Source organism: Benincasa hispida, chromosome 4 (assembly GCF_009727055.1).
Source record: "Benincasa hispida cultivar B227 chromosome 4, ASM972705v1, whole genome shotgun sequence".
Taxonomy (NCBI): domain Eukaryota; kingdom Viridiplantae; phylum Streptophyta; class Magnoliopsida; order Cucurbitales; family Cucurbitaceae; genus Benincasa; species Benincasa hispida.
This window is the reverse complement of record NC_052352.1, coordinates 38,312,964-38,338,834: the sequence shown is the minus strand read 5'-3', so window position 1 is coordinate 38,338,834 and position 25,871 is coordinate 38,312,964. Positions and strand designations below refer to the sequence as shown.

Genomic DNA, 25,871 nt, shown 5'->3' with positions numbered 1-25,871 from the left:
ATTAATTTATTAAAATTTTGGATTTTTGAAATTCAGAATTATGAAATTAATTTAATTGAATTTTGATTTATGATTTTTAAAATTATAAAACTAATTTAATTAAAATTGGTTTTTAAATCAGGATTTAATTTTAAAAAATTAAATCAATTTTATGGAAAAAAAAAAAAAAAAAAAAAAACAAAGTATAATGGGTTTATTCCACTTTTTCCATTGAAGACCACCTCATGCCACTAATTTGGAAATGGAAAATGAGGTGATTTCTTCTTGTTTCATCCATCTGCATGATCAACAACTTCTATTTATTGAAGTTATTGAACTGATTTTGGGGAGAAAGAACTGAAACTCTGAGATTCACAAAAGTTGAAAAGCTATATTTCTACATTTTCTTCACTCTCTAAAAATCACCTTAAATTCTTCTCAATTTGAAGATCACACTTCAATCTAAGGCTTGAGGATAATAAAGAAGGCTTTAGTGGCAGTCTACTAATAAGATTGTCTTAGCAGTAGAAATTTAAAACTACAAAGGTCATATTCTATGAACCCTATTTCTATTTTTTTAGTGAGCATGCATGTTTTTTTTTTAAATTGATGTAGTCAAAATGCTTAGATCCTTAATTGCTTCCATATGTTGACTCCATCTAATATTCGCTAAGGACTTTTAGAAAATAATAGAATTTTCAAATATAAGAAAGTAGACCATCTTATATTTGAAAATCCTATTATTTTGTTTATTTATATATATATTGATAGTCCTTGATAGACAGTAAGTTAGATATCTATCAATGTCCATACGAATAGATAGTGACATTTCGTTATAATTGAAAATATATACAACAATTTTGTTTATATATATATATATATTAAAAATAAAAGGAATAAAATTGAAATTTAAAAATGATTTTGTACAATTAGTTATAGCTTTGATTGCAAATAATCTTCGAAAATGGAGTTTTGCGCACCTCTGGTATAATTTCCTATTATAACTTGGATAACAGAGTGCACTAATATCAACTATAGTTGTCAAGACTTTATACATTCAACCAAACGGTCTGATGTTCAAATCTCCATCCTAACATTCCTGAATTCAAAATATCAAACATGAGAGGAGAACACCAGCCCTAAAGATCAAGAGAAAAGGCATAAGAGACTACTAATGACGAGGCTCATGAGTCGTTAATAATGACTCTTCCTCGTTGTCGGAGTTCCTGAAGCATGATGAGAGATGCCGAATCAAGCGAGCTCTTCTTATCTGCTCGAGCTTCACCTTCACATTCGATACAGCCAACATTGGGTATTTGCAAAATAACATTTGACAAAAAACTGTTAAATCCTTTTCTCTTCTCTGAGCCTTCGCCAATTTCGATTTGGACCCTGTACGAAGGACAATTACTTGTTACAATAATAAAATATTTGAGTCAACACGATGGTGCTGTTTGTTGTTCAAGGATAGATCCTGAGGGCGTGGACATAGAGGAAAATACAAAGATATTCGTATCCAGTCAGAATAGAGAAGGTGCTAACTAATATTGACTAACCTTGATTTATTTTCTACTGTATTGAAAGTTGGCATTGGCCACTGCAGTTTCTTGCATAGTTCAAACAGCGTACTCCGTGGTCCTCCTTTCTTTAAGTTGATTGGTCCAATAACTGCAACATTGGCAAAAAATTAGTTATAAATCAATGAAAAGAAGCTTGAATTCAGGTCCTAAACTCGACGTGTGCAGCTAGAAATGAATGATATTAACTCCTTTCTTGTCATAAACCCGAGATAAGAATTTTGTGAACGTTGCTGAGAGTACACTTTGGTCTTTGGGTACAAGCCACAACACACCAGTAAACTCCAGCAATTAACATATCGATATAAAGCAGTTGTACAATAAAAAATTCTTTTTTCTTTATTTTTTTTCCTACAAATGCAAAAAAAATTGAAATCATCAAATCATGTATCTCCCAGGCTTCCCAAGTTGTCAAGGTAGTTAAACAAGGTTCATATCAGTGATGATAAAACTTTTGTATGAGTGATAAAATACTCCACCGTTCAAATATCGACCACCAATGAGATCAAATTAAATGAGAACAGAAGCAAACCAGGGGTCTCCAAGTTGGGATCACAGGCTTCTGTAGAACAGTTGACAGATGACGGGAGAACCATAGCAGCCTCTGCCCACCACCCACCCACCCACACAAAAAAAAAAAAAAAAAAAAAAAAACGTGAGAGAGAGAGAGAGATTAGGAGCCATCACCACCTCCATCATTATTTTTTATCTTATGGATTGTAGACCCCAAAGAAAAACTTGAGTTTTTGGCAGGATGCTCAACCGACTCACGAAAATGACACTCACCGATATGACTGGGATTTTGTTTTCTCTTCTTAGAGCCAGAACGAGAGTAAGAAATTCCTCTGGTCTGTTATCAGAAAGTCCAAAATGAGTACCATAACAAATAAAAAGTTAAGATGCCATACAGTGCGGAAAATAAAGATTAAATTCCATGTCTAAGAAAGGATTGCAAAACAGGAAATAAGCTAAGCTACCCCCTAATCAAAAGAGCCATGGGGTTAAGAGAAAAGAAAGAAAAAAGGGATTCCATTTTTGTTTTTATAAGAAATAAGAAATTCAATCTCATCAAAGGAAAAGAAAACCATATATATGGCGGCGGACAAAACATTTTATTAAGTTCTCTTATTCCACCCGGAAGGGATTTCTTTTTGTAATTTTCATTGGCGTAGGGCTTTGGTTTTCCTCCCCATTCTTTCGTTTCTCATCTAAAAATGTGACTACATTCTAGTATCACCCTTTTCCTTGACGAGGGGAAAAACAATATTAAAGTCACAGTTAATGAAACCAAGAACCACAAACAAGAAAATGTCATTAACTCACTAGTCAGAAAACTAATTCAAGCCTTTCTCAATTCGAAACTAATTGGAATAGAGAATATAAGTTCGAAGATTGCTCTAAGATATAAACTCCTTGATTCTAAAAGCTTTTCATAACAAGCAAGCATCGTCAAATAAAGCAGAAACCTCCAACACTAAAAGATCACCAATAGTGACACATTAAATATAAAAGTCAAGAAACACAAAGTTCATAATCCCTCGAGACAGAATATTGTCTGTTTTCAAGTGAATGAACCCCCAAAACTTTTCCAAACTTGATAACTTTCCTTTGTGAACAAAAACATCTTATTTCTAATATTCTCTGCGTCTGTAGAAGACAAAAGTAAAAGAGGGCTCTATTATGATATGTATTTATTTTGTAATTATAACTATTTGTCCTTTATTGTAATTTTATATCTCCTATCTAGGATTTCTGAGTTGCTATATATAATTGAATAAGATCATTATTCTCTCTAAAACTATTGAATATGTGGTATCAGAGCAGTCTAGGGTTTAGAATTTTCGTTTGACGGCTTTGTGGGTTAGGGTTTGTATTTGGGTCATCACTTCGAGTGGCAGTTTGACGACACCACCCACCTCAGGAGGAGCGTTGTCGTCGTCTGCCTCGATCTTCCATTGCCATTCACCGGAAACAGCCGCACGTGAGACGCGCGCCGCTAGTTCAAGTTGCTCCATCGCCACGCACCGGCGCATGGGGCATTTTCTCCACTTTCCGTTAGTTGGGTTCCTCTCGGCTCGTCTTTTCTAATCATTCCGTGCATTTGGTTCCATTGAAATCTACAGTTGTGAATTATTTGGATAAAATACCCTTTTTGTGCTTAGGGTTTGTCGCTGTTTTGTTCAATTTGGAGCTGTTTTGTTCTTTTGTTTCACCTTTGATTTCGATTCTGGTTTGTTCTTTCCGCTCATGAGATCTACAAACTATTTATTAGCTCATAATGGATGAAGTGAAGCATATGGTAGTATCTAATGTAATTTTCCTGGCATCGAAGATAACCGAACACAAGTTAAATAGATCGAATTACTACGATTGGCATCGGATGATTCAATTTTATTTGCTTAGTACAGATATGGATGATCATGTGACTAAGGAGCCACCAAAAGATGAAAAGAAAAAGGCTTGGCTTTGTGATGACACTCAACTTTTATCTTCAAATTAAGAATTCTATTAAAACTAAGGTTGTTGGTTTGGTAGATCATTATGATTCTGTGAAAAAACTCTTAGAATTCTTAGAATTTCTATATTCTAGAAAAGAACACATTCATAGAATGTTTGATGTCTGTATGCAATTCTTTCGAGCTGAACAGAAAACAGAATCTGTTACAAGTTACTTTATGAGACTTAAGAAGACAGTTGTTGAACTTGCTTTACTATTGCCGTTTAGTCCCAATGTCAAAGTTCAACAAGCTCAGCAAGAAAAGATGGTTGTTATGATATTTTTTAATGGACTTTCACCTGAGTTTGGAATGACTAAAACACAGATTTTTTCTGATTCTAAAATTCCATCATTAGAGGAAGCCTTCAATCGTGTTCTTCGTATTGAGAGTTCTCAATCTAGTTTTCCTATTTCTCAACCTAACAGTGCTCTTATGAGTAAGAATAATAACAACTATCGCAGTATTTCAGGGATAACTAACAATTTTCAAAAGCCTAGTTATGATAATCGAATATCAGATTCTCCAGAGATCGTCTGTCACTATTGTTGTAAGTCAGGTCATATGAAATGTGATTATCAAAAGTTATTGTAAAAGACTCAACGATCTCAACATGCTCAGATAGCTTCCACCAGTGATATGGCTGAGAAGTTTTTTACTATCTCTGTCGATGACTTTGCTAAATTTCAAGTATTCCAAGAATCCTTGCTCTTCTTCATCAAATCCTATTGCCACCAATTCTAAGGCAGGTAATACGAAATGTCTTCTTACATCATCTACCAAATGGGTCATAAAGTCTAGTGTCACGCTCATATGACAGGTCATTCTAACCTATTTTCTATGCCTCTGTCTCCTGTCTCATCTTCGCCTGTTACTTTGACAAATGGATCAACCTCCTCTATTCTTGGATCCGACACCATTTCTCCATCACTTTCTTTGTCCTCTGTCTTATATTTGCCTCAATTGTCTCTTAATTTAATTTCTATTAGCCAGCTTACTCGTGACCTTAATTGTTTTGTCTCGTTTTTTTCCTTATTATTGCTTGTTTCAGGATCATATGACGAAGAAGATTATTGGTAAAGGACACGAGTCGGGGAGTCTTCACATTTTTTACCATAAGATATCGAAAGATGTGACTTGTTCTGGAGTTACATCCCCGTTTGAAGTTCATTGTCATTTGGGTCATCCATCGTTGTTTGTGTTGAAGAAACTTTATCCAGAATTTCGTTCCTAATCGTCTTTGAATTGTGATTCGTGTCAGTTCTCTAAATTTCATCGTCTTAGTTCTAGTCCTAGGGTTCATAAATGAGCAATTGCCTTTTGAGGTAGTCCATTCTGATATTTGGGTCCTTATCCAGTCGTATCCCAAACGGGTTTTCGTTACTTTGTTACTTTTGTTGATGATTATTCTCGTGTAACTTGGTTATACTTTAACTTAAAATCGTTTTGAGTTATTGTCCCCTTTTTGTGCTTTTCATGCCGAGATTCGAAATCAATTTAATGTCTCGATCAAAACCTTGCGAACTGATAATGCTAGTGAATATTTCTCCCATGTACTTGGATCTTACTTATGTGGTCATGACATTATTCATCAATCCTCTTGCGCAGACACTCCATCTCAAAATGGAGTTGCTAAGAGAAAGAACAGACACCTCCTTGAAATAGCTCACGCCTTATCCTTTCAAATGCATGTTCCAAAGCATTTTTGAGTTGATGTTGTGTCTACTACTTGCTTCTCGATTAATAGAATACCTTCCTCTGTCCTAAATGGAGAGATTCCTTATCGTACTCTTTTTCCTACGAAATTTTTGTTTCCTGTTGCTCTTAAGATCTTTGGTTGTGATTGTTTTGTTCGGAATATTCGTTCAAATCGAACCAAATTATATCTAAAATCTTTGAAATGCATTTTCTTAGGCTATTTGCGTGTTCAAAAGGGCTATCATTGTTATTGTCCTACTCTGAACAGGTATCTCGTATCTCCTGATGTTACATTCTTCAAAGATATACCCTTTAGTCCATCACTGTAGAGTCCGTGTCAGAGGGAAGATGAAGATCTTTTTTGTCTATGAGATTACATCTTCTACATCATTAAAGATCCCCCGACTCATGTCCTCTACCAATAATCTTCTACATCATCCTCTCCTTCACCTTCCTCTATGTCCTTTCCTTCTGACCCTCCGACTACTCGAATCTACTCCAAGCGTCCTCTACAACCACCTTCAGACCCATGTCCTCCACCACTGGCTTCTTCGACATCTAATCCAAGACCGAGTGATGATCTTCCCATTGCCCTTCGAAAAAGTAAACGCACTTGTACTTGCCCTATTTCTTCGTTTGTTTCATATAACCAGTTGTCTTCTCCCACTTATTCCTTTATTACATCTCTTGATTCCACCTCTATTCCTAACTCTGTTAATGAAGCTTTATTTCATCCCGTGTGGCATAGTGCAATGATTGAGGAGATGACTGCTCTGGATGATAATGGTACTTGGGATCTCGTTTCGCGTTTGGCTGGAAAGAAGGCTATTAGGTGTAAATGAGTGTTCACTACAAAAGGTTAATCCCAATGGAACAGTGACTCGATTGAAAGCTCGTCTTGTTACCAAAGGTTATGCACAAATTTATGGGACTGATTATTCTGATACATTTTCTCCTGTTGCTAAATTAACTTCCATTCGACTATTTTTATCGATGGTTGCTACTCACAATTGGCCTTTGCATCCAACTTGTCATTAAGAATACTTTTCTTCATGGTGATCTTCAAGAGGAAGTCTATATGGAGCAACCAACTTGGGTTTGTTGCTCAAGGGGAGAATGATAAGGTATGTCGGCTTCGAAAATCTTTGTATGGACTGAAACAAAGTCCTCGTGCATGGTTTGGTAAGTTTAGTCAAGCATTCGAATGTTTTGGTATGAAGAAAAGTTCATCTGATCATTCTGTATTCTATCGACGATCTGACAGTGATATTACTTTGCTTGTTGTATATATTGATGATATTTATCACTAGAAATGATGCATTAGGTATATCTTCTCTCAAGACCTTTCCCCAGGGTCAATTTCATATCAAAGATTTGGGGCCATTGAAGTATTTCTTGGGTATTGAAGTAATGAGAAGCAAGAAAGGTATTTATCTATCCCAACAAAAATATGTGCTTGGTTTATTGTCCGAGACAGGTAAACTAGGAGTCAAACCATGTAGTACTCCGATGATACCAAATTTGCAACTTGCTAAGGAAGGAGAATTGTTTAAAGATCCTGAGAGAGATAGAAGAGTAATTGGAAAGTTGAACTATTTAACAATGACACGACCTAACATTGCTTATTCTGTGAGTATTGTGAGTCAATTTATGTCTTCCCCAACTGTGGATCATTGGGTTACAGTTGAACAAATTCTGTGTTATCTAAAAGCTGCACCTGAACATGGGATCTTATATTAAAGATCATGGTCATACAAGGGTTAAATATTTTTCAGATGCTGATTGGGTTGGATCTTGAAAAGATAGAAGATCAACCTCTTAATATTGTGTTTTTGTAGGAGGAAACTTGGTGTCGTGGAAAAGTAAGAAACAAAATGTAGTTTCCTGTTCGAGTGCTGAGTCAGAATATAGAGCTATGACACAATCTATGTGTGAAATAGTGTGGATACATCAACTTTTGTCGGAGATGGGCTTCAGTGTTAATGTGCCAGCTAAACTATGGTGTGATAATCAAGTTGATTTCCATATTGCATCCAACCCAATATTTCATGAACGAACTAAACATATTGAAGTAGACTGTCATTTTATTCGCGAGAAAATACAAGGGTTGATATCTATAGGATATGTGAAGACTGGAGAACAATTAGGAGATATCCTTACTAAAGCAGTAAACGGAGCAAGAATAAGCTACCTGTGCAACAAGCTGGACATGATTGACATATTTGCTCCAGCTTGAGGGGGAATGTTATGATATGTATTTATTTTGTAATTATAATTAGTTGTCCTTTATTGTAATTAGGGTTTCTTAATTGCCTATATATATGTATATTCAGCCTGATTAATTGAATAAGATCATTTATTCTCTCTAAAACTATTGAGGACAGACTCAAAGATCCTGAGCATAAATGATATATAACCATGTGCAATCCACTAGGCAAAATTACCTAAAAGTTGACCAAACCTTAAAAATTCTTAAAATTCAATGAAGGCTTGAGAGCCCAACATTGGACTATTAATCTAATTCTGAATCCCTATGCTTAGATTCTTTTAATTAAAGAAAAGAAGAGAAATAATAAAATTTTGCCTATTGAAGCAGGCAACATTTTACCTCAAGTTGAACTAATAAGCAATGAGCAGCTTCCCCTCTTGCGGCTTTTCTGGTTCGTTCATATCCTTCACCTATCAATAGGGCGTCTTGCAACTGTAATCTAAGTTCTGCATGAAAAATTTCTCCCTTCCTAGTACATTTATCTTTGATGAAATACCCAAGAGAATCACATAATTCAATTAGTTCTCGCAGTGGTGGAAGTTCAAGTTTATCAGGGGTAACAAATGGAGTCAATAGTGGCTTATATATTTTCCACACTTCGTCAAGATTAAGCTTTGTGTCAATCAGTATGGCACCTGCAATACTTTCCACCATATCACCAAGAACCTGCAGTAAAAAAAGATAAGAGTTGAAAGTCAACTTACCAAGAGATCAGGGAGAAGGTAGACTGTATCATATAAAGAACAGTACTGCAAATGGATTTCTAATCTGTAAATAATCTATTATTACACGAAACTCCCAGTCAAGAAATGTGGAATGACAAAATTAGTCTAATAATTGTAGTACATATCATAAATTTGAATGACAAGTACCTTGGGGCCTTTATTGCCATGCAGTGACTTTCCAGTATCATGAGACTCGGACAAATACTTCACATATTCAGTAACTTGACTCATCAGAAGCCCAGAACAATGTTGAAGATGTTGCTGAAGATTCCGTCTCACAGCCACTTGAGCAAAATTTTCATTATTAACAGAAGCTGAACGTAAATCGGTCAACTCCCCTGGGTCAATTTCTGAATGGTTCTGATAATAATGCCAAGTAATGAGCAAGTCTAACACTGAGTCACCAAGAAATTCAAGCCTCTGAGGAAGAGAAGAAAGAGAAATCAGCTGGAATTCTCACATTTCAATAGCATCATTCTTTTGGCATGTAACTTACTTCTGATCTTTGATTTTCTGGAGGAATGTATAACATAAACGAGAAAGAAATCTTGAAATCAACTATGAAATTGGTTACAAATAGCAACATCTTCACTTTTATGATAAAAAGAATTCAATTTATCTCTTTGGACTGAAGTCCATACCCATTACTGGAATTAGGCCACTCCCTCTACACACATAATCATCAAAAAGGAGGTGGGGAGAATTAACACTCTCGTGTTAGGGTTTGAGGACGGTACCCAACTTGATAGGGTCACTGTCCTATATTTATTTGCAGGAGGGGCAGCAGAGGACCTATATCATATTGTTTGAGCTCGTAATTACGCTTTTGCAGTTTGGAGCCGGTTTTTGAGGAGTTTGGTTTTAGCTTGCTTGGTACAGAGACTATCGAGAGATGATTGAGGGGTTCCTTCTCTATCCTCCTTTTTTGTGAGGAAGAAATGTTTTTGTGATAGGGCAGGGGTATTGGGAGCTTCGGGGAAAAAAAAAACTTTAGAGGATTGAGAGACCTCTCAGCGAGTTGTGGTACGATATTAGACTCAATGTATCCGATTGGGCACCTGAACGTTTTCATGGGATTACCGTTGGATGCCGTTTTTGTAGGTTGTCAACCTAGTGAAGACTAAAGAGTCTTGGAGAAATCTTGGAAGAATCTTGAAGCTAAAGTTTGTATTAATTATCAAAATCTAATCAATACAAGAGAGGGATTCTCTATTTATAGAGAATTACATGTGGGATAGGGTAACTAATCTTGAATTTACTAAACTACCCCAATTCTTACTATATCATATTACATCCCTCCCAAAAAAACTCATCCTCGAGTTTTAAAAAGAAGAAAAACAAAATAAAATAAATTTGTACAACGGAGTATGGCCAAACCAACCTCCTGCATCTTGAACAAAAATATTATGGAAAAAAAATCCAAAACATAAAATTTCCATCAAGTTCATTAAGACTCCAAGGGTTGTAGGTGTGCGAGTACCCATCGATCAAGGCAATATCTCTAAGCAAAGAAAAGAACATTTGTGGCCGGCTAGCTATAGGTATTTTTCCATAAGCACATCGGTTGCCTTGAATTTGATCCCACCAAGCCACTCTTTAGTTTCAAAGAAACCAATTTAACCTTATTATTTTTCGGGGTTCCCAAGTAATCGAAGAAATTTTCCCACATTTTTATCCAATCTAAAAAGATCTCAATGTTCATCTTCCCATTGTATGTTGGATATTGATTTTCATTTTGTAGTCGGTTTCTTGCCTACAATATGGTTGACCTTGCCCATTTTGTAGTCGGTTTCATGCGTCCAATATGGTTGATCTTGCCAATCTTGAAAATAATCTTGATTAACACATCTTTGCGGTTGAATGAGAGGAATTTGCCTTTGGGATAAAGGATTTTCTACATGATGATGAGGTTGAAATCTTGGAGGATAGATGGGCTGAGGACTATGGTATTCTTCTACGGATGAGTCATAATGTAAACACATCAAATGTTGTGACATTGGTCTTATTTGTGGATAATTTGGGACTTGAAGAAGGTATGGAATAGGATTAGGCATTAAAACTACTTTATTTAAATCTCCTCGAGATTTTCTGGCTGGTTCTTGATTTCTTGGAAGAACTTGTTGGTTATTTTCTTGGTTTCTTGGTAAGACTTGTTGGTTATTTTCTTGCTTTTGCTGAAAATCCTGAAGTTGCCTATGAATTTCTTGGCTATTTTGTTGATCACACCCATGAAAATCTTGGAGAAAATTCCCACGTTCTTGGCCACAGATTGAATTGTCGTGTTGTTCTTGATTGCACAGAAGGTTATGGTGTTGTTCTTGTATAGGAATTGTATCATTTGGAGCTGCAACATTTGAAATCTCTCTCACTTTTTGAGTAAGATTTTCTACAGCTTGCTGGATGCACAAATTTGAGGCGATAATTCTAGCCATATTGGCTTGAACTTCAAGCAATTTCGTGTTGAACTTTCCTCAAGAAGTCTCTACAAGGGTTAATCGCTAGTTGACAAATTGAGAGGAGAAAAAGGATGCTTTCGCATCTAGAGGTTGGAGGTCAGGAAGCTTGTTGATGTTCTTAATCACCATCAAACCCTTTCACGAAGGCCCTCTGATACTAGGGGTGCACATGGGTTGGGTTGGGTTGGGTTGAAGGTATTTTTTGGACCAACCCGAAAATTCGGGTTGGTTTAATTGGCAACCTAAATGATTCAAATAAAGTTTCCAACCTAACCCAAACCAACCCTTAAAATTCGGGTTGGATTGGGTTGTTGGGTTATAACTTTTCTTTTTTAATTTTTAATGAAAAATATGTAAATTTATATACAACACATGATTAATAACTAAAATCTCATAAAATTACAATGCTAAATACCAAATATCTATGATATTTATTGTAAACTTTAAACAAAGTCAAATATTATAACAATTTTAAAAGAAAAATATTAAAAATTCAAAAATTAATCAATACAAAGAAATCAAACTTTAAACAAAGAGGAATGTGTGTGTGTGTATATATATATATATATATATATATATATAATTCGGATTGGGTTGGGGCAACCCATATTTTTTTTTAGCCAACACACAATCCAACTCAACTCAATAAAAATAGAAAAATTCAACCCAACCCACTAGGAACAAAACTAACCCAACCCAACCTTTACATTTTGGGTTGGGTAGTCTGGGTTGTTCAGGTTGTTAGGTTATTTGAACACCCCTATCTGATACCAATTGGTGAAGACTAAAAAGTCTTGGAAAAATCTTGGAAGAATCTTGGAGCTGAAGTTTTTATTAATTGTCAAAAATTTAATCAATACAAGAGAGGGATTCTCTATTAATAGAGAATTACACGTGGGATATCGTAACTAATCATGAATTTACTTAACTACCCCAATTCTTACTACATCACAACCCTTTTTTGTGGGTTCTTCTTTATGTAGGTTTGTATATTCTTCATTTTTTCTCAATGAAAGTTTAGTTCATTAAAATCAATAAATAAAATAAAAATATGTAGGTTGTGGAGATAGAGTAACTACAGTCGATTATAACACAAAACAGTGAGTTTCCTTGACTACCTGGTAACAGTAATTAACACCAAGTTCTTGATCAGATGTGTGTGTTATAGCCTCCAGCAACAATCCTTTGACGGAAAAATCATATCCAATTTTTGACTCTAAGGTTGCAATCTCAGTATCTTCCAAAGGGCAGGATCTTAGAGATGCAGATGTAATTGCATCAGCAACTAATGCTACGTCAAGATCAGCATCAATTCCAAGCCACTTCATCACGTGGAGTGCAGCAATGATTCCACCATCAACATAATAGGCCCCTATAAGGGCTTCGGCACAGTCAGCTATAGTTTTTGAAACCACCCACCTGTGTCCCTTATCACAGCACTTACCCAAAACAACTTTGGGATCTTCAGTGCAGAACTTGTCATCCAAAGGAACTTCTACTGTATCCACTCCACATTTACAAGGAACAGGACGATTGGTACCTTGTCCTGGTGCCACCCACCGACGTGGATCAAATGCAGAATCACGTATGTATCCCTAAAATTAAGAATAAGAAACAGATATAATTCATATACATATATATTTGTGTGCAAGCACATTTTCTGACGACGATAAAAAGGGTCCGTTCATACTACCTATCCTACAAACAGTTAGAAGTTGGAAATTAAACACAACATTAGGATATTGTACATTCCTCAGGAAGAAAAAGAATTTCATGATGGAATAATAACATGAGATCGAGTTAAAGCTAAGGACATTTGTGAATAACTTCAGCTGAACAAACCTCAAAAAATTTTAACAGAACATATAAAAATATTCACCAAAGCCACGTGTCTTTTAAAAAATAAATGAAAGCATATTCACCAAAGCCAACCACGTTCCAGCTCACACCAGATGAGACATGATTCAACAAGAGTGATCCCTAGTGGAACCTGAGTTACAAAAGTTGGAAACATTCAAAATTTGGTCAACTAGGCTGTGAGGAGGACAAGATTTTTCCTCAGTTTGAGTACATTATAGGTGAATTTGAGAAGAGTGTTCCCACCACCACCCTTGGATAGCTTTTTTCTTTTTTTTTTTCCTTTTTCTTTTTTTTTTTTTTTTTTTGTGTGCTGAGGATGAAGATTAACAATTTCTAGAGGCCTAAATTTTTCCCGACTCCTAAGTCCTAAAGGACACTGCAGACAATGGACTTCTGTGCATGATTCATCCTTTTTAACAAGAGAATATTGTTTTTTATCAATGGTTGAGTAACAATATACTTGAGAACTCCTGTCAGGCATATTACAACGAATTACCAAAAAAGACTTTCAAAGTAATTAAACAAATGCACCCCAACAAGTAGCATTGTAAAGCACAAAGCACACTGAAATGCAATAGCCCTCAAGAGCTTAAGAAGGTTTGAGATTAGGGCTTCTGTTAGCACGAAGCCCCCTCAAGCTGAGCACCAACGTATTACAAATGTAATCATCCATTTAAAACTTCGATAAAAATATCTCCTAATTGCTCTCCAGTTTTCACATATCCAAATATATTAACGTATTACAAATGTAATCATCCATTTAAAACTTCAATAAAAATATCTCCTAATTGCTCTCCAGTTTTCACATATCCAAATATATTGATCATGTTCAACTTGTTACAAAAGTAATCAATTCGAACTCCATTGAAAGCCTTGATGAAAGTATCTCTTAAATTCTTAATTCCTATCCAGTCTTCACATATCCGGTGGACACCAAACATTCTACCAAACAAACAAACAAACCACTACTCGAACTAACAAGCAACCTGCAACTACAAAGACATCAACTAAACTATTTTTTTGAAAAAGGAACAGAACTTTATGAAAATAGACTAATACTCAAGTTACGGTGCGGCAACCAAGTTATGGCACAATCAGTATGTAGTGTAAAACTCCTAGGTCTGAGAGAATCTGAATCAGCCCCTTACTTGGAGGTTGAACTTTAGAAGTTGAATGGGCTACATTCACCCATCCATCCCTAATCCACCCCTTATTGACCGTGAAGATGCATGGTCTTGGAAGCTAGAGCCTAAAGGTTTCTCCACCAAATCATCATACACTCATCTCACCACCAACATGCCTTCTCATACTGACAGTTCATTCAAGATCGTTTGGAGTTGTCCATGTCCGAAAAGAGTAAAATTCCTCCTTTGAGAAGTGAGCCCACTCTTGTCTAAATACAATGGATAGGCTTCAAAAACGCTGCCCTTGGATCAACCTCTCTCCATCTTGGTGTTGCCTTTGCCAAAAGAATAATGAAATTGTACAGCATGTTTTTTTTACTGTCCATTCTTTAGAGAGATTTGGTTCGAGATTTTGGAGGCTTTTTGCTAGTCGGTTGTTCTCCCTCAAGATACTCAAAGTTGCCTTTGATTACTGTTATGTCACCATCCTTTCAAAGCTTCTAAGGGGCGTGTATGATTAGTGCTGTTTTGTGGAAGATTTGGGACGAAAGGAATTCAAGAATCTTCCAAGGAAAATATAGAACGACAAAGGACATTATCGACAAATGTATTCATTCAGCGTTTTTTTTGTGTATTGATATACCCGGCTATAAACATAGTCAGCTTTTCCTCTCATTTCAAATTGGAAACATTTTTTGTAGACCCTTTGGATGGGACCCTGTTGTTCCATCGATATCTTTGGATATTGAAATTATTTCTTATCCAAAAAACACGTGGAATCAGTATGTGAAGAAGAAGAAGAAGTTGAAATCATCCATAACTTAGTTTTGAAATAGGGTGGATACATCAACTCTTGAATGAGTTAGGCTTCAACATTATAGTTTCAACCGAGTTATGGTGTGACAACTAAGTTGCTCACAATATTGTATCCAATTCAGTATTTCATCACCAGACCAAAAATATTGAAATAGATTATCTTTTTTGTTTTTTCTTTTAAAAAGAAATCGACACTTTTCATTAAGGGTATTAAAATACACAAGGTTACAGAAAACAATGACAAACCAAACAAATACAACTAAAAACCAAAAAGCCAAAAATAGAATTAGAAAGGAGTGATGAAGGCACTCCAGTCACTATATGTATCCAAAATTGAGAACCTTTCAAATTTCTTGGAAAGGGAACACCAAGAAGAAGACCTGAAACGAACAAAAGCAAAACGAGTATAAGGAGCTTGAGTAGAATTTTAAAAAATCCGTTAAACCAGAGGTCATAAAGAATTGGGTCGAATGAGTATAATGGCCTTCACAACAGTGTTGTTATTAAAATCGTATGATACAACTCGTGTATCATACAATTCAACTCGAAATGGAGGTATGAGTTAAATTTTGCTTTGAATCGAATTTTAGAGGTACCATACGTTCCAGAATATTGAATCATCTGAATTGGGTCGAATCGTAACGCTCCGTTTCAAGAATATCAGTAAAATTGAAAATAAGAATAATAAAAACTATAAATATTGTGGCTCTTGGTGTCGCTGGTGTGTCAGTCGGGGAAGAAAATGTTATTTTGTGTCGGCCAGATAAGAAAAGCAAGCAGCTAGTGAGGATTCATTCAAGAAAAATGAAAATGAAAAGTCTGGTATGGAGAACAAAAGGCCTGTAAAAGAAGATGAAATAGAAGAGGAACAAAATGAAAGGGAAAAAAGAAAGAAAATATGAATATCAAAGGTCTGGAAAATGAAAAGACAGTTGTAGAAAGAATAATAGAGGAAAAAATGTGGAAAACGAAGAGGCTGACAAGTGGTGGACATTGAAATACGAGAAATTTAATAAACAAATAACTAAAAATGTGGAAAACGAAGGGCTAACTTTATTATTTATATATTTTTAGAACATTTCTTTTTTATCTCATTAATGTGTCATATCAAATTTACTCATTTTTATTTTTTTAAATAGAAACGAGTCTCTTCATTAATAAAATGAAATGCTCAAAGTATAAGAGATTTATATAAAGAGCAAATTACAAAAGGTCAAAGGATCAGGAGGCACACCAAGTCACCTCAACGGGTGGACATCCAATTTACACATTTTTTTTAGAAATTCAAATAGATTAATTTTATTGAATGTTTGAAGGTATATAATACATGGCTATTTATTTCTCTCTCTATCTATATTTGACTATTCATATTTATATTTCAAGATTATTTATGAAATTAAAACATATTATACACTATATGTTACAATACAAGATACACTAAATTTTAATTTCGATACTAGTTCCATTTAACGAGTTAACAACCTTGCTTCACAAGGTTAATCCCCAAATGCCACAAAGAAGCTGAAGCACATTTGCCTTCCAAGAATCAGAAAAAAGCCATTGAATAGAAAAAGCATCAAACAACATCAACCAACAGTCTTGCGAATAAACACTCAAAGAAGATGTGGTTGAGAGATTCTCCTTCTTTGAAACATAAGGAGCAAACTGATGGCAAAAGACACTGTGATGGCTGTCTTTTTCAGCAAAATTTCAGCCAAATTGAGACTACCATTTAACATGATCCAAATGAGGATATTGGTTTTCTTTGGACTTCTTGACTTCCAAATTGCTGTAAATAAGATAGTCTATAATTGTTGAAGAAGCCAAGTGACAAGATAAGGATTTCAACAAAAACAATCCTGAAGGTTCAAGAGTCTATATCGGAGCATCACCGCATGTTCTTAAGGAAAAGGAAGAGAGGTTGGAAAGAAGATTCTAAAACTCAACCACTTTTGTTCCTGAGAAAAGTGGTTGAGTTTAAATAAGGCATTGTCTACATAGATTGTCATTTTGTTCAGGAGAAAATACAAGAAGGTTTGGTGTCTACTAGATATGTGAAGAATGGAGAGCAATTAGGCGATATTTTAATTAAGACAAATGGAGTCAAACTTATTACCTTTTGTAACAAGTTGAGCATGATCAATATATATGCTCTAGCTTGAGAGGGAGTGTAATAGTATATATATGTATAAATATAGAAGCTTATTAGTCTTTTGTCCTTTATTGTCCTTTTTCTATTCTTAGTTTAGGGCTTTCATGTATGCATATATTATATATATTGAACTCTAACGTATAGAATAATTAGGATTCTTCTATATTTTGGTCTCACAATAACAGTCTATTATATTTGGCCAACTGTTAGTTGCTTTATCACTTATTAGGTAGTCAGATAATTAGTTAAGAATGCCGCATCTATTAAATATGGTCTTCTACTGTTTAATCTGAATTTTTTGTATTGAATAAAGAACCTCATTGGATTGTTATACACATTTGGCTGCTCGGCTGCAGCAGTTATTGTCATGTTACAAACTTATATATATATACTTCTGCTTTTATTTCACGTTCTCACAAAATTGAATATTTGAATTCAGTATGCATGCATAAATTTTCAAACGGTTTGAAAAATTATGCCTTAACACGTCAGTCCCATAATTGTCCTTTATGGTGTCCAACTTGTATTAAAATCGGTGTCTGAAACTTGAGAGAAAAAAAAAAAAAAAAAAAAAAAGACGAGAAAGGACAAATTACAGAACCTAAAGTATCTAGCTGGTAGCTAAAAGTAGAAATTAATTCCTAAAAAAAGGGTAACCATACAAGATATTTGATTGAAAAGACGTGAGTATATATGTGTAAGCACTAAGCATAGGTAACCAACAGAGAAATTCGAGGACATCTGACCACAGAAGATCACATACCTGTAACATGCACTTTGTTCCCAAAGCATGTAAAGTTGCATTACAGATAACCTGTTGGCGCCTAGAAGATAAGTGCCCTTCGTGTTTTTCAGGGAACTTGAGAAAGAGGTGGCAGCTCACAGCATACTTCAACACTGAATCACCAAGCAATTCCAACCGCTCTAAGGAAAAATTCTCACAACTTCCAAGGGTTGTAAGTGCTTCCAATATCTAATCAAGATGATAGATTAAGATTAATCATATAAAAAGTAATCAAAGTCAAGTGGACATCAACAAGAAGAACATACCAAAGAGCTTGATATACAGAGGCTGTTTGAATGATAATTAATCTCCTTCCTAAGCTGGCTGGCTAACATCAAAGATTCAAAGCGGTGCATCAAAGATGGTAGCAGGTATGAAGACTTCAAAACCCCCTTTGGGACATCCATGCTAAGCACAAGTTCAGGAGGCATATGGACATGCATTTGTGGCTTTCTGAATGCAGGGCCAGATAGCAACTTATCGCTAGTATTACCTACATGACACCAAAATTCAAAAATATTTGTTACAACTTTCTAAAACAAAAAAATAAACTTCTTAAAGATTAGGCTGTTCAGTAGATAGCAAAGTTTATCCAAGCAAAGATTTTTTTCCTAACAAGGATCCAAGCAATTTATATGTCAATAAGAAAAAAATTATAATTATACAAAATTAAATAAATAAAACTGTACTAGAATTATGATCACAAATGAGAGAAACCAAAACGTTGCATCACCATCAATCAAATTGCCTTACCTTAGAATGGACTACTAAGACTTTGATGTTGGCTACCGCATTACCCTTCCAAAGAAACCCACCCCTTGATTATAGAAGAAATGGGATCATTACGCCAAGACTTTGATAACTCACACAAATAAGAAACCACCACCAAACAGAACCATCCAACAAAAAGCTCTGAGACCTCTCAATACTATTAGAGAATACATTGCATGAATTCTTATACAATGCAAAGAAGAACCCTAGAGCACTAAAACATAGAACCAATTCCTCCCCTATGAAGTCATGCCCCACACAAAATGGATCAAATACTCTTTAATACTCCCTGGTAAAAATCCATGATAACCGTAATAGTCAGATAGCTTCCAGCACTGCCGAACCTTTTGATATTCAATAAAAATTGTAAAATTCTTGGAGAGTTCTTAGTTTGCTATATCAAAATCTTCCCGGGGTAAGAACTAACTGAAGCTGTAGATGGGTTTATTGATTTCAAGCAGGACCTCAACGTGTTTTCTCCAACAGATGTTGTTTATTGATTCAAGAGGGACCGCAATGTGATCGTTCCAATGGATCTGTGTTCTTCAGCCTTCCAACTCATCTATCTGAGAATGGGGCTATTCTTTTTCAAATTTTTTCAAAGAGTAAACTAATGGATGAAGAAATGGCTCTTTCTTATCCTTTATATGAATTTAACTAGAAAGCCAAGTACCAAAAAAACCAGGTGTTCATCTATTTCATACAAGACCTGACATTGGCTTTGTTGTATGCACAATCAGCCATGTTTGAGAAAAATCTAGAAGCCTGTTTTTATAGTCCAAATAGAAGGTTTAAAAATTTATTGAAGATGAATGTCTAAGTTTTAGAAATATACATAAGTATAGAGAAGCTTAGTAATATGGAGGAGGAAAAGGAAAACAGTAGTTTCCAGAAACACACTGAGGCTAAACATGGGGCATTTGGATCAAAATGGATCATTTTAATTGTGAGACAGGGAAAAGTGAGGACTTTTTTTCAAGTTCACAAGAGAAAAATTCAAATAAACACTTGACTTGACAATACAGTTAAGTAAACTAAATGACAATAAACCTATCAAAGGCCTTTGCAGATTATTCAATTCAAGATATATGTATCAATTGGAGAGCTTCATAAACCCAGACCTCTAAGATGCTGCCCCTGCTTATCTGCCATTCTTCTACCATGCAGACCCTTTTTCTAGCATTGATCTTTGAGTTTCTTGTTCCCTTTTGGGTGTTTGTATCAAATTCCTTTGCTTGTTTTGCTGTTTGTATCACTTGGTATTAGATGGACCCTCAGTGTTTGGGTCTTGATCTGTTTCCCAATTGTATTTTTGCTTATATTGTTCTCCAGAGAAGTGATGAGGGTGCGATGGGGGTGTCAACCTAGTTAAGATGTTAGGGTACACCTCCTGATCCTAAAGTTTTGTTCTACTAGTATCTTGTTGTATTTTGAACATTAGTCTAATTCCATTATCTTAATGAAGAGGCTTGTTTCTTGTTTAAAAAAAAATAACTAAAGTGACAATAAAGTTTAAATATTATATTTAGGTGTTCTTAACAAGCCCGGATCAAAATTATAGTATAAGAAACATAATGGTAAACTAAAAAAGTTATTGCATGAACTTGAGGCAGAGTACAAAACTAAATATAATCTTTAAGGACAGATCTTAACAACTAAAACTGACAAACCTTCATCCTTAAAGTTGACAAGTAAATTGTGAGGATTATGACTTTGCTTTAAACGCAACAGAGGCTGTTTCGGAAAACTTAGTGAAATCCCGTACCTGGACACCTAGTATAATCATTAGCAGCTCAAAATAAAAGTACTGATACCAAGGAAATGCAACCAAGATATAATTAAATAGAATCTGCACACCTTTTGTTGAAGTAGTCCGCAAAGGTAATGTAGTCAGGTGGTGCTTTGTCACTGTTCCCATCGAAAGGGCTCTCGGCAGATGTATTACTCACAACTTCAACGATTGAGTAGATCCTTCCAGTATGAATAGCCAATACCACCCTGTCCTTTAAAGAATGAACATCTAGAACACAATTTGCAAAGTGAATTAAACTTGCAGCTTTGCTTCCAGTTTCAGTAGAGTTGTTTCTAGAAGGCGATGAATCTGATGTAGCACCAGCACCACAATTTCTTTCAGCATCCAAAGATGAATTTTTCTTCAAAAACTCTACCACCGAAACACAGGAATCAATTGCTCTCCAATGTATTTTCCATAAATCATGAGTTGAATCATCCGGCAAATTGATTGGTAGAAGCAGATACATGTTTGATGAAATCCAAAAAGGTTTTGTATCTTTCTGAAGTAAAAAATCCCTCTTTTTTCCAGTTGATTTTGACCCAATAAACAGTCTCCCAAACAATCCGTTGAAGAAAAGCTCCTGAAAGCACTTTGCTTTTGTTATCTGCTTTTTTTGGGGAGGAGGTGGGGCAATGGTATCACATTAGAGGCAATTCACGGTTGCTTACCAAAAAAAAAAAAAAAAGACCATTTAGAGGTGATGGTGAAGAACAATGAATCTGATGAAAATTGACATATTTACCTGTTCAGCATCCAAATGAACCTCCCCGCCAAAAGACACAAAAGCCTTAACTGTCTTTGAGAGTAGATAAAGTTCGAGTTCAAAATTTCCCACGTCGTCATCAAGTTTTGATTCTATCAGAAGAACAAATCCAGAATAAAGCTCGTACATAACACTACAGGAGAAGTCAAATTTATAAGCCTGAAAAGTGGCCCCTTCGACTTGTTCTCCCCAAGTTCCAGATAAAGCTCTAATCGCAGTTCTGCCGTGTAGTTCCTTCCTTTTTGTTGATCCTTTAAGACCCAAAAATAGTGCCATCGAATTGTAAATTAAAAACATTAGAAGGAGATTAGCAAAGGACACCTAGCCAATGACCAAGTCGTAGAAACACATACAGAAATATCCCTTCAATGCTACTAGTACTTATCAGTCAAATTCACAGAAAATACCAGGCACCAGGAACAAATACAAGTTTGATTCTTTTTCTTTTGTAAAATAAAAACTTCCATTAATAAAAGAGAGATGCATGTAGGTTGAGTAAAGTTAGATCACACAAAAATCAAAGAAACAATATAGGAATGTAGGTAAATAGACAATTCAAGAGGTCTATAATGATATGTATATAAATACGAATGAGCTGATTACTATTTGGGCATCATAGCTACAAAGGACACAGTTCAGGCTCAACTTTTCCATATTTTCAAAGGGAAAAATGAAGTCATAGCATAAAGAAACTTTTTTGTAGCATATATTCGTACCGCTGTATTTGAATGTTCGTGATGGGGAGATGAAACTTTTTATGGTTTCAAACAAGCACGTCTTTTCTAACAAGAAACAACCTTTATCTAGAATAGAAAATATTGTGCAAATTTTATATATATACAATTTGAATATTTTAATCAATATGCTAATGTAAGGCCACAAATTATTTACACTTACAAAAGAAGGGGTAAAAAGGGAAAAGAACAACTATCCAAAGAAGCCAAGGAAAAGAATGTTGGAGAAAAAGGATGAGGGGGACACGAGGCCGTTTATAAAGGACAGAGATCGTATGGAGAGGAGGCAGAGATGAATTTGTTGAAAGTTGTGTAGGCTTTTTTGGGAGGAGAGAAGTTCCCGGCTCTCTCTAAGGTGCTGGAGGAGTCCTTGTCGTTTTTTCTTTTTAGGTCAGCAGTCGAGAGGGATTAGAGAGGAAGTAGTTTGGGTGTATTTTGGGTAGTGTTTTCCAGGGAGGTTGTTAAGTGATCGAGAGAGACTAGAAGGAGAAGTTGATAGATAAATAAAGAGCATTCTTATTGTTGTGTTCTTCATTCCTCTATTTTCCTACTATTTTCTTGCGTTTGGTTGGTTGTTTTCATTGTGCAAGGTAGCGAGAAGCTTACAAGTGGTATCAGAGCCGTTTCTCATCCTGGGGTGAATGTGTGCGATGGCTCAGAAACAAATAGAAGAAAGGATGGAAAAAAATGAGAGAGAAGTCTCCGAAATGAAGGAAATGCTGCTGGGGCTTTGCAAAAATATAGAGAAACTGACAGAGGAAATGAGGGAGAGTAATGCAGCTCAGAAGGCCGAAGAGTCGGGTGAAGGGGAAGATCGACGAAGTCGATTCAACTCCCAGCAATGGAGGAGGGGGATCCGACAAGAGCAAGTACAAAAGGTTAGAAATACCTGTTTTCACAAGAGAAAACCTGGAATCGTGGGTATACAGGGCAGAACATTACTTTGAAATCCACGAGTTGTCCGATCAAGAGAAGGTGAAGGTAGCGGTCATTAGTTTTGGGCCAGAGGAAGTCGATTGGTTCCGATGGAGCCACAGCCGGAGACCTATCAGTACTTGGGAGGAGCGGAAAAGAAGAATGTTCAAGTACTACAGACCTACCAGAGAAGGGAGTCTAGTCTAGGCGCGAGGTTGCTGAGAATAAAGCAGGACGGCTCATATTCAGACTACGTGAAGAAGTTCGTTACTTATTCAGCACCCCTACCTGATTTGGCCGAAGATGTTCTCAAGGATGCATTCATAAATGGGTTGGAACCGACGTTGAGGGTCGAGGTCATTAGTAGAAAACCAAATACACTGGAGGAATGTATGCACGAAGCCCAATTGGTGAGCGACAAAAACATGGCCCTGAAGTTGGCCTTAGCTAATCTGGGGGTAGTTGGGCCTGGCAAAAAAGAAGCCCACGTGAAAGAGAGTCTGACAATTGAAAGGAAGAGTGGGAAGGTTGTGCTTCCACAGGTGACCAAATGAATCACATTGCCTATGAAGAACAACTTCATAAAGAAGGATCCACCCATGAAACGCCTCTCCGATAGTGAGTTCCGAGAACGGTTGGACAAGGGACTCTGCTTCAGGTGTAATGAGAAATATGCACCGAGGCATCGATGCAAGACTAAGGAAAATCACAAGTTGATGTTGTTTATCACCAACGAAAGAGATGAGGCAACTGGAGAAGAGGAGGAAGGGGAAAAGTTAAGAGAAGAAGATCTAGAAACAGAGGAATCCGCCGAAATAGCCTTGAGATCAATGTGTGGCCTATCTGCCCGAGGTACGATGAAGTTGAAAGGGAAGATGAAGGGGAAAGAAGTAGTAGTGTTGATTGACTGTGGAGCAACACACAATTTCGTGCATCATAAGATAGTGGAGGAGCTGGAATTACCAATGAATAAGAAGAGTTTCTCAGTGGTGATCGGCAATGGCGCGGCTATACGAGGGGAAAGAGTATGCAAAGCAGCAGAACTGAGGCTCCCCAACTTGAATGTAAAGGCGGATTTCTTGGCTATCGATTTGGGACAGATGGACATGGTGTTAGGGATGCCTTAGTTATGCACAACTGGTTTAATGGGGTCCATTGGCCATCACTGACCATGTCTTTCTTGGCAGGGGAATCGCACGTCATGTTGAAGGGTTATCCATCTTTGACCAAAGCAGAGGTTTCATTCAAGGTCCTAACAAAGTCATGGGAGGAGGAAGACCAGGGATTTCTGGTAGAATTGCAGAACTATGAATTCAATAGTGAGGAAGGGAATGATGATAAAGGAGAGGCCAACGAATCTGGGGAGCTTCCTGTCATGATCCGAGCCCTGCTGGAGCAAAATGTGGACATATTTGAAGAGCTCACAACACTTCCTCCTAGGAGAGCCGTGGACCATCGCATTTTGATGAGTGCTGACCAGAAACCAATCAATATGAGACCCTACAAGTACGGTCACAACCAAAAAGAAGAGATTGAGAAATTAGTGGAAGAGATGCTCAAGGCTGGAATTATTCGACCAAATCAAAGTCCATACTCCAGTCCTGTCCTATTAGTAAAGAAGAAAGATGGTGGGTGGAGATTCTGTGTCGATTATCAAAAGCTAAATCAAGCAACTGTGGTCGACAAGTTCCCTATACCGATATAATTGAGGAGTTGTTTGATGAACTACATGGATCGGCGGTCTATTCCAAGCTTGATTTGAGGTCGGGTTACCATCAGATTAGAATGAATGAAAAGGACATTGAGAAGACAGCCTTCAGGACTCATGAAGGACACTATGAATTCCTTGTGATGCCGTTCGGACTCACAAATGCACCAGCCACCTTCCAATCATTGATACACCAGGTTTTTCGACCTTTCCTTCGTAAATTTGTACTAATTTTTTTTTTACGATATATTAGTGTACAGCCCGGACATTTCGACACACTTAGGAGTAGTATTCAATGTCCTTAGAGATCATAAGCTGTTTGCAAATCAGAAGAAATGTACATTCTGCCAAACCAGGGCCCAATACTTAGGCCACTGGACATCAGCCATGGGAGTAGAAGTAGATGATAGAAAGGTCAAAGTGATGAGGGAATGGCCACAACCGCAAAATGTATCTGAATTAAGGGGATTCCTTGGACTTACAGGGTATTATAGGAGGTTTGTTCAGGGGTATAGAAGCATCACAGCTCCACTTATCAAACTTCTTCAAAAGAACTCGTTCAAATGGAATGAAGAAGCCAATCAGGCCTTTGAAAAATTGAAGCAAGCCTGGTGACAGCCCCGGTCCTAGCTCTCCTTGACTTCTCCAAGGGCTTTGTGATAGAAACCGACGCATCAGGAACGGGGTTAGGTGCTGTATTATCACAAGACTCGAAGCCTATAGCCTACTTCAGTCAGAAACTATCAACGAGGGCCCAAGCCAAGTCCATTTATGAGAAAGAGTTGATGGCAGTTGTCCTAGTAGTGCAGAAATGGAGACATTACCTATTGGGAAGCAAATTCACGGTGATTTCAGACCAAAAGGCATTAAAGTTCCTGATCGAGCAACGAGAAGTGCAACCTCAATTCCAACGGTGGCTAACAAAGCTGCTTGGATACGACTTTGAGATCTTATATCAACCAGGCTTGCAAAACAAGGCGGCAGATGCTTTGTCAAGGGTGCCAGCTCGGGTGGAGTTGAGTGTCTTATCAGCCCCAACCATCATATACATTGAAGTGGTATTGAAGGAGGTTGAGGAAGATGAGGAGCTCCAGAAGATCATCACCATTCTGAAGGATAATCCTGAGGGGAAACCGAAGTATAGATGGCAACATGACAGGTTAATCTATAAAGATAGATGGGTGCTCTCTCGAAGGTCAAGTCTAATTCCCTCACTACTTCACACGTTCCATGACTCAGTGCTAGGGGGC

General features: G+C 36.6%; 1 protein-coding gene across 2 annotated transcripts in view; it reads right to left on the bottom strand.

Moving 5' to 3' along the window:
• Positions 1-936: 936 nt before the first annotated feature.
• The window catches only part of LOC120075903 (endoribonuclease Dicer homolog 3), a 34,611-nt gene continuing 9,676 nt past the window's right edge, over positions 937-25,871 (bottom strand). For both annotated transcript variants that reach the window (XM_039029645.1, XM_039029646.1), the window contains 12 exons: positions 21,244-21,515; positions 20,564-21,105; positions 20,377-20,471; positions 18,202-18,428; positions 17,915-18,124; positions 12,318-12,794; positions 8,891-9,163; positions 8,358-8,684; positions 2,343-2,406; positions 2,089-2,160; positions 1,536-1,647; positions 937-1,371 (listed from right to left, as the gene is read on the bottom strand). In XM_039029645.1, the coding sequence (XP_038885573.1) occupies positions 1,164-1,371; positions 1,536-1,647; positions 2,089-2,160; positions 2,343-2,406; positions 8,358-8,684; positions 8,891-9,163; positions 12,318-12,794; positions 17,915-18,124; positions 18,202-18,428; positions 20,377-20,471; positions 20,564-21,105; positions 21,244-21,515 (2,879 nt within the window). In that variant the 3' untranslated portion in view covers positions 937-1,163. The remainder of the gene's footprint in view (positions 1,372-1,535; positions 1,648-2,088; positions 2,161-2,342; positions 2,407-8,357; positions 8,685-8,890; positions 9,164-12,317; positions 12,795-17,914; positions 18,125-18,201; positions 18,429-20,376; positions 20,472-20,563; positions 21,106-21,243; positions 21,516-25,871) is intronic.